At 42.3% G+C, this 9882-nt stretch overlaps 1 protein-coding gene across 4 annotated transcripts in view; it reads left to right on the forward strand.

Moving 5' to 3' along the window:
* Positions 1-8567, forward strand: part of ACCS (1-aminocyclopropane-1-carboxylate synthase homolog (inactive)) — a 38200-nt gene extending 29633 nt beyond the window's left edge. For 3 of the 4 annotated variants that reach the window (XM_038405774.2, XM_038405771.2, XM_038405769.2), the window contains exons 9-15: positions 1371-1471; positions 2150-2239; positions 3328-3373; positions 3524-3665; positions 4305-4447; positions 5103-5256; positions 5466-8567. In XM_038405774.2, the coding sequence (XP_038261702.1) occupies positions 1371-1471; positions 2150-2239; positions 3328-3373; positions 3524-3665; positions 4305-4447; positions 5103-5256; positions 5466-5764 (975 nt within the window). In that variant the 3' untranslated portion in view covers positions 5765-8567. The other variant, XM_038405770.2, reaches the window with a different exon arrangement.
* Positions 8568-9882: the final 1315 nt, after the last annotated feature.

Below are 9882 nucleotides of genomic sequence, written 5' to 3' on the forward strand. Positions count from 1 at the left end.
TTACTATTGATTTGTGTCAAGCTTTGTTTGGATGGAAATGCACAATAACAGCATTTTTTAAAAGAAATAAAATGACCTTAAATGTGCAGGATACATATAGAAAAAAAATTATCAAAACATGTATGCATTTAAAACTAATTATTAAACAAATTAAGTATTATCTGTAGACAATGAATTCAGTTGTTTCTGGTCACCATGTTCTTTAAGATTTTAGAACTAGCAGATCTCAACTTCTCACACCTAATTTTTGGAAAATGATTGGAAAAGGGAAAACGAGCTTTCCTGCTTTTTCAACTCCCGGTTAAGTTCTTGACTTTGAATTAATTAATCATTGAACTGAACTAGTTGAATAAACTGAAATGGGGAAAATATTCTCTCTGTATCTGCGGAACTGGCTATGGCTGTCAAAAGCTGGTTTAGCATGTCAGCAGATTCTGGTTCCAGTTGCTTAGCTAGTGACTTCCAACAGTTCAGTGATCTGACTTTCTTTAAAACTTGGCAGCAGATATGTACTGCTTAATATTATAATTTTTATTTTATTTAAATTATTTTAATAGATTATAAGAAGTTTAGGCATTAATGTAGGTTGTCAATTTCTAATTTAATTTAAATTTAAAACGTTGATTTATTATTTTTTTAATAATAATTTTTTATCCACTCTGTGGTCTCCCATTCCAAAGAATATGCTGGGATGTGAGCAGTTTCTGATCATGCTGTTGGGAGTTCTGACTTTCCCACTCCACTCATTGATGCCATCGCAACTCTATTCTTCCCATCTAAGGCCTGGTCTATACTAGGAAATTAAGTTGGCTTAACTACATTGTTCAGGGGTATGAAAAATCCACATTCCTCAGCAGCATAGTTAAGCCAACCTACCCCCAGTGTAGACTGCGCTAGGTTGATGGAAGAATTCTTCCGTTGACCTAGTTACTACCTCTCAGGGAGGTGGATTACCTACACTGATGAAAGAATCCCTCCTGTTGGCGCACATAGTGTCCACACAGAAATGCTGCAGTGGCACAGCTGCAGCATCTATTCAGCTCCTCTTCACAGTGGGGAAAATGTAGGATAGTCTTTGTCAGGGATGAGTATACCAGATGTCAGTGGTGCTTAAAACCAGAAGCTCATTCATTCCTCAGGCCCCAAAGTACTTTATGAACCAGGTAGCTTCAAGAATCTCTTCATCCTCCTGCTAAAACATCCCATAGTTGAATTTCTCCTACAGCTCTGGGCACTGGGGTGCAATGCCATTGCTGTGCATGGTGAAGGTGTGAGTTCTTAGGGGAGTCTTATGGTTTTAGAAAAGGGGGTTGAAGATTTACCCCACAGGTATTGTTCCTTTAACATTATATTGTGTTTTTGTTTTATAGGGTGTTGGTGTGAAAGCCTTAATTCTCCTGAACCCCCAAAATCCCTTAGGGGACATCTACTCCCTGTCAGAATTACGGGACTACCTGGAGTTTGCTAAAAGGTGCAGCAGTTTAAGGGTCTGAGGAGACCCAGATCAAAGATAGCTTTCTGAGTCTGATGAAACAGTCAGTGTGTCTGTCTTTCTGGCTCTAACTTTCCTCTCTGCCATGAAAATAACTTATTCTGGTACACACAGAAAAGGGCTTAAGACTAGAGAATGGGGAGATAGGATGGTGGACCACACAGTCATTTCTCCACCCGTGGATTGGCCAAGCACTTGCCCAAAGAGAAACTGGTCATACCAATTTATTGGAGTTCTAGTGAGCTATGCAAGACGCTAATTTGCTATGTCTGCTGCGTACTCATGGGGATATGGTGACATATAGCAGCTCTGCTATGCTCCTGTCATGGGATATGTGGTTCATTTTCCACAGCTGTTCCATTTATGCACATTAGAAGACAGACAGTTGTGGGATTCCAGCCTTCTCATGTACCACCTGCTCCCCTTTAAATTTCTGTCCATCCTTTGTAGATGGTGATAGAGTTTACTCAAGTGGAATATTAAATGAGAGAGTTAGTAAGCCTGCATTAGCAATGACTAAAAACTCTTTGTGTCATGGCTGTGGTGAGTGACAAGAAATGAGTTTGATGGACCTCAGTCTGCTATTCTGCATACATGATGCAGCCCTCAGACTATGAGAGTATTATTCTCTCAGAATCCTCATTTTCTCCCTTCCAGGCATGAATTGCATGTAATAGTTGATGAGATCTACATGCTGTCGGTTTTTGACGAATCAGCTACGTTCCATAGCGTTCTGGGCATGGACAGGTAAAGTCTGCACTGCTTCCTTGGCCACCTGTTAGCAACTGTGCAACATGTTGTCATGTTGGTGGTTTGTGGCTGGGATTTGACTTGTGCTCCAGTAGACTCTGCCTCATGTTGATTGCTTCACAGTTTCCTTCTTACCAGTGCCCTTAGCAAGTTGATACGCTTTTGAATGTGTTTATTTGTCCATTGTTTGCAGCATTTCTAAAAACTTGAAAAGGAGGTTTCATTTCCTGCTGATCATTATCTTTCTTTTTCTTTGCCAAACACTGCTGCCCCTTCCCCTGGTTCTAATGGTGCATGTAAGGATTGTAGTCTTTTTCATTCTTTACCTTTGTTTTATGCAGGAGCAGCAGTACTGAGGTCTTACTACTTATCCGGGAACGGGTTTTATTAGTTAATGCTTTAAAGGGACACAGCAGTTACAAAGCTCATATTTAAAAATATTCCTTGCTTGTGTTGCTAATAACCCATTTGATTGCTGAACAGAGAACTTTTAAATTTACTTTTACTTTTTCCCATTGAATCTGTTTTTCTTATTTGTGCACTATTCAGTTGGGACAGTGAAACTTGATTGGTCCCTTTTATTTTCTGGTTCTAGTCAGTTTCAGCTTCGGGTGCTAGCCCACTGTTGCTGAATTTGGATTCACAACACTGCAAGGGAAAATTTAAATCCACCCCCAAAAATCTCATGTTTTCATTGACATTTTTAAAACAATTGGTGGAAAAAGTCATTTTAGTTTTATAAAACATATTGGCAGGGGCCTGATTCTTTTAGAATTGAGTGCACTTTTGTATGTGCATCTCTAACAGTCTGGCCTATAATTTGGAACTACAATATCACACTTAGATTAGATAATGATGTATGCCTTATAAATACCTAAGATATACAAAAGTTGGGTCTAAAATTAGTTCCTAGTGTCCCTTTAAAGGTAGGTTCCATTAGCCTTATACTGCTTCACTCATGTTCCCTGGCGTGTTGTCTGTGCTTGTGAAATGTTGCTGCTTTGCTTCTGGAATGTTGCAGTGGTGATGCAAAAGCTTCAGCACCTATGACACTAACTGCCTTGTGTGCATCCTTCTACATGCAGATTGCCTGATCCACAGAGGACTCATGTGATGTGGGGTATTAGCAAGGTGAGTGCAGTCATGCCAAGTCTAACTCAGCTATGCAATCAGCCTGATGTTCCACGAGGCCTTGACCCAGCGCTGGAAAGAATAGATAGTGGTGATGGGATCCTGCATCCCTTTGCAGTAGGGTAATCAGTGTGTGTGTATTTGGTGCAGGATTTTGCTGTCTCTGGGATTCGTTTTGGCACTTTGTATACTGAGAACCAAGATGTTGCCAATGCGGTGGCCTCCTTGTGTTACTTCCATGGAGTTTGTGGACCTGTCCAACACAAAGTGGCACAGCTGCTCCGAGACAGGGGTGAGTCTGAGAGAGTGGTTTCGCACATAGTTATCTGCCTTTCTCTATTGTCCTGGGAGCTCAGAGGATCTGTCCCCTACATTCCCAAGGGGTCTCTAGCTAAAGCAGCTAAAATGAGTCTTCTATAATCCTGGGGCTGCATGTCAGATGTGGTTGACCGTTCTACAGGATTGTCATAGAAAGAGAACATGCACTCAGGGTGAGCAGGGTGAAAGGAACAGCTTGAAGGCAGTTACTTGGACAACAGCGGTCACCATTTTGAGAAGTCTGCTGAGGAGAATTAAAGGGATATGAGCTTCTGGGAGGAGTGAAACAGAACTAGATTTCTAGCTGTGTCTTGGATTGCACACTAGCAAATTGCAGAGGCTTCACAACAGACATCTGAGGCCTAGGGAAACTTCCACCAGGAGATTAGATAAGAGGATAGAATTCAAGACAGGCACCAAGTTCTTGAATAGTGTTTGTGTTCTAGGGTACTGCAGTGGAGGAGAATGTGAGGATGAAAAAAGAAGGGGCTACGGTGAAAGATGGATAGAGGCTTTATGATCCCACTCCATATATCAAAAATAATCATAGAAGAAATCTTTTTGGAACTGAATTATTGGTCAGTTTTGTGAAGTTTCTTCTCCTCCTGGCTAGACTGGATCAATCAAGTATACCTGCGGGCCAACCATGCCCGTCTCAAAGCTGCCCATACCTATGTGACAGATGAGTTGAAGACCCTTGGGGTTCCCTTCCTCAACCGCAATGCCGGCTTCTTTGTTTGGATTGATTTCCGAAAGGTCAGTGGTCTCAGGAGAGGAGGCTGCTCCTCTGGCTAGGCAAACATTTGGCACAATGGATTCTGGAGGAGAGTTGGATGTAGTTGTATGAACACATCGTTAAATCCTAATTAATTATTCCGATGAGCTGGAGGGAAGAGGTGCAGGATATTTTTGTAAGCACGGTTCATGGGTCCATCTAGTTTGTATACACATTTTCCTTCTTGCTAGAGATCTTTTCTAACTGCATCCTGTCTCTTTTCACCATCTTTGCCCCAACCCCTCTTCATAGGAACCACAAATGCTTCAATTCCTCAGGGACCCTAGCTACTCACCAGTCTCCCAGGTCCCATGGGGATCACAGCTTGACCCATTTGCAACAGCTGAGACACAGAAAAATCTCCGCAGGCTGTTATAGTTTACTCATCTTTTTTCCTTGGTGGGGGCTGCCCACTTCCCCCCTCTCTCCCCCCCCCATTCAACACTCCCATGTCCTGCAGCTCCTCCCTGTGGCTAAAGAAAGTTGGGTACCCAAACTTCTCCATCTTCCATGTGAAAGCCTTCTCCTTAGAGCTCTGTGAGCTGCGTCCCAATTCCATTACTACTGATCTTGAGCACTAAGGCTTCTTGGTGGAGTGACTTGCAAGTTACTAACCCCTTACCCTTCTGCTCCCAGTACCTTAGGACAGGAACATTTGAGGAGGAGATGCTGCTCTGGAGGCGATTCCTGGATAACAAGGTTCTGCTGTCCTGTGGCAAAGCCTTTGAGTGCAGTGAGCCGGGGTGGTTCCGTATCATCTTTGCCGACAAAACCCACCGACTACAGTTAGGTGTGTGGTATTTCCTTCCCCTTTCCATCACCCAATCTTGTCTGCAGCTCTCGCCACCTCATTCCCTTCTCAAATTACCTTCTAATCCTGGGCTCCTCCATTTTTCTTCACTTCCCTACCCCAAGTCATTTGGATTTGATAAAGATTTGGGGATTCTTGTGCTTTTGTTGTGACCCTTGTGGTTTTTTTTCTCCCTCACACCATCCAAGGCATGCAGCGGATCCGTAGAGTCCTGGAAGAGAGGGAACACGAGATCCTTTCTGAGGACAAGGACCAGCTATGCCAGTCAGACCAGGATGGCAAAGCAGACAGTACAGACGAGGTCATCTTTGTGTCCCGTCACCAGGAGCCTGGTTCTACTGGGGGCTCCAACCTTGGTGACCTCATTGGCCTTCTGCAGCAGCAGATGCGCTCATCTGACTGGCTGCAAAAGAACACAGCAGAGCAGTTTGCACAGGAGAAGCCAGAAATCTATGACGTGTTCAGCAAACTGGTGGGGAAACAATAGGGACCCCTGTTCCTCCATGGGCCTTATCTGAGCAGGGACTGACACCGGAGAACCTAACTGCTTGGTATTTGACTTCTTGCAAGGAATATATTTTCTGTATAGCGAGGAAATCACTTTGTAAAGCTTGCTACCCAGGCCCCTCTTTGGAATCTCTGCTTTGTATTGTATAGCCCATTTCTCTGTATTGGGGTATGGGTGGGGGATGCAGGGCTCGCTTCTGCCACTGCCCCTTGCCTCATATTTTATAATTCATTTCAAATGAATGAGCTCTTGACTCTTTTTATAAGGCACCATGGTGCCATCTTTTATGCTGCTTCTTGTTTCCTCTCACTGTTCCCAGGGAGACAGAAACTTAAGATAATTAAGATGTTTTATATTCTTCCCTGAACGAGGTGCAGAGACAACTAATTCCTTCAGCCCCAGAAGATGTTTCCTCATCAAGCCACTGTAATATGACATGTATTGACTGTTAGAACCAAGCACTTGCCCTGACTCTCAGCTGGGGGTAAATAAGTGTGTATTCATATACAGACCACTGAGAGAGAGAGACACCTCAACAAAGGGGATCGAATGACTTCGGTAACTAGTACTATGGAGCCTTTCACTTCTGGATCACTAGTTCCCCTACAGCCTCAGGTCCATTGTGATTTTAAAATATATAATATAGCGATCTGGTGCCCTGTGTTAAATGAGCTTGGCTATCTCAGTCTAGCTTTTTGTGTTCATATAAAAGATCATCATCACAACTGGGTATGATAGCTTCTCAGCAGGAACTGCCAACAAAATGGGCAAAGGTTGCAGAGGGTCATGGAGAGTAGACAGCTCCATTATGCTAGGAGGATGTTCTGGTTAGAAATAAGGCACTCTGGCAGGACAGTATAGAGAGCATTCACCCTGCTGCTGCCAGGCTCTTCAGAGCCGACAAGCCAGCACCTTCCCCCTCAATCAAAAAACTTTTAAAAAATGTAATCTAGACTGTTACATCAGACAGCTTCTGATGGTAACTTTCTGGTTACACAAGATTCTTTAGTTTTCTTTGAAAGAGCCTGTTTGAGCTGCATTCTGTGTGATGGTGGTAAACTGTAACGTAGCTGGTAAACTGATCTCTCGGTATAAAGCATTTTACTTTGCCCTTAGTTTGATTTCCTCCGAGACAAAGCAAGACTTATTATGTTCACATCCAGGAGTTACAGAATGTCTACAGTATAGGTGCTACAGCAGCACAGCTATGCCTCTGTAGTGCTATAGTGTAGATGCTTCCTACAGTGACGGAGGGGTTTTCTCCAGCAATATAGGAACACCACCTTCCCGAGTGATGGAAGCATTCTTTTGTCAACCTAGCTGCATCTATACTGGGTGTTAAATGGGCATACCTATGGTCTTTGGGTGTAGGTTTTTCACACCTGTAAGTGCTGTAGCTATGTCAACCTATCTTTTTTAAGTGTAGATTAGGCCATCCATGTTAATGCAGAGCAAGAGCAAATTTTGCCCTGCAAAAGAAATAAATAATGATTGTGAATATAACCTATGAAGGGGATCTCTACTCCTGTTACGTGCCCAGCTGCACCATTGGTGGTAACTGAGCTTGTGTTTTAACATAGCTGAATTTACTGAAATCTGATAACGGTCATGTCTACCTCTATGAGGACTATACCAGCACAGCCACAGCACTGTAGGTGTGCTAGCAAAATCCTGTAGTATAGCCTATGCCGATAGAAGGGGTTTGTCCATCAGTATAGTAAAACTATCTTCCAAAGCAACAGGAGCTACACTGACAAAAGTATTCTTCTATCCAGCCTGGAACTTTCCTCTCAGCATTGATATTGTATGTGAAGAGCAGGATTGAGAGTTAACAGAAAGAGGTGGGCTCCCAGATCTCACAGGCACTCATACCAGCAATGATTGGGGTGTTTCAGGCAATAAGGGAAAGAGCATCAAGTACATGCAACCACTCACCCTACACAAGAAGGTCCTTTCCTGCAGTATATCTCTCAAGAAGCCATTGGCTTCAAAAGAGACACCTTTCCTCTAACTGAAAGACATCGCTGATGCGAATAGCAATTCCCAGCTCACTCCATGCAAGTATGTAGCCTCTCCTTCTCTATCAAGGAAAAAGGAACAGTTAATCTGTATAAAGTGAGGGATAAGGTAGCAGTGTCTATCATTAAATGGGATGGGAAGCAGCTTACATTATCTAAAAATTGGGTTTATATGATTTTAGGAGTGAATTAATTCTTGCCACAATCAATGTGACAAATGCAAATCAAATGTAAAAGGGGGATAATGCTTCCCCAGCTTTCAGGCATGGAGTGAGAATGTTCATAAAGTGCTTTTAGGTGCCTAAGTGGAGGAGGTTAGAAAAGGGTATGGTTCCAAAACAATGCAATAGTTAAAAGCTTTCTATCTGCTTACTAATTCATCCTTTTTTCTCAGATTTTAGTCATATTTTTTTAGTAAATTCTCTGCCTGTGCTGATTTAAAATTTATTTTGCATTTACGCGAATTTCTGCTTGTGAAAGGTAAAGCACGATTTACGTTATTGAAATGGTTACATCTTTGAAGAGGGTGGGAAAAGAAATGCCAGAATAGATAGCCAAAGGAAAGACAAATTGACTCCCTTCCCCTTTGTGACATTCCCAAGGACTCGCTGAGCTGCACAAATTTCAGTCTAGCAGTAGCAAAGTGAAGGAGAAGGCTCTCTGAAATGAAGAACATGAAAGGACTCTTCAGGCAGTAATAAATCAAAACACTATTTTATTTTATTTCTTTTTTAGATTCTGTAATAAACAAAGCAACCCATTAACTGGTGCTGGCTCTATTTTCTCCTTGGTTTTTAGTAGTTCCCAGAACTGGTGCATTTGAATATACAACTCTGAAATTAATTTAATATACAGCTCTGAAATGGGTGTTTCCCAGCTGTTCGTGTTCACTGGCCGGTAAAATGTTTCTTCTTAACAATACTAAGGGGTTTATTTTACTTCTTGTACACTAAAAGAGCCAACAAGACGTCCATATTTGCAGGAGGGGGACTGTTGGTTTTTTTTTTTAATGAAGAAAACAATACTAGAGGGTTGCATGCATTGTTATTCATGTGTGCTGCATGTTAACCAATTTTTACATGCAAATGGTTTTACAGGTGTGAGGACCGTCTAAGAAGGTATCTGTGGGCCAGACTCTTAAGCTTGGCTGTCCCCAGAAACTGAGAATGTAGCTGTGGAAGCGGAGGCAAGACGAGTTGTGACTATTTGAATTCCCCTTTGGAACAGAAAAGGCAAAGTCTGTCCTAGCTAATACTCTTCAGAAACAATAGACTGTTGTCAGAAGCCCCTTTGAAAGTGACTCCTCTCGGCTGGCTGAAAATAAATTGGGTAGGGAGAGGAAAGATTTCATAGAATTGTAGGACTGGAAGGGACCTTGAGAGGTCTTCTAGTTCAGTCCCCTACACTCAAGGCAGGACTAAGTGTTATCTAGACCGGCCCTGACAGGTGTTTGTCTAACCTGCTCTTAACTAGGGTGACCTGTGAAAAAGTGGGATGGGGTGGGGAGGTAATAAGTGCCTATATAAGAAAAAGTCCCGAAAAACGCAACTGTCCCTATAAAAATGGGACATCTGGTCACCCTATTTTTAACAGTCTCTAATGATGGAGATTCCACAACTGCCCTAGGCAATTTATTCCAGTGCTTAATTATCCTGACAGGAAGTTTTACCTAATGTCCAACCTAAACCTCCCTTGCTGCAATTTAGGCCTATTGCTTCTTCTCCTATCCTCGGTGGATAAGGAAAACAATTTTTCTCCATCCTTCTTGTAACAGCCTTTTATGTATTTGAAAACTGTTATGTCCCCATTCAGTCTTCTCTTCTCCAGACTAAACAAACCCAGTTTTTTCAATCTTCCCTCATAGGTCATGTTTTCTAGACCTTTAATCATTTTTGTTGCTCTTCTCTGGACTTTCTCCAATTTGTTCACATCTTTGCTGAAATGTGGCACCCAGAACTGGATACAATACTCCAGCTGAGGCTGTATCAGCACAGAGTAGAGCAGAAGAATTACTACTTATGTCTTGCTTACAACACTTGTGCGAATATATTCCAGAATGTTTGCTTTTTTTTTTTTTTT

Source organism: Dermochelys coriacea, chromosome 6 (genome assembly GCF_009764565.3).
Source record: "Dermochelys coriacea isolate rDerCor1 chromosome 6, rDerCor1.pri.v4, whole genome shotgun sequence".
Lineage (NCBI taxonomy): Eukaryota > Metazoa > Chordata > Testudines > Dermochelyidae > Dermochelys > Dermochelys coriacea.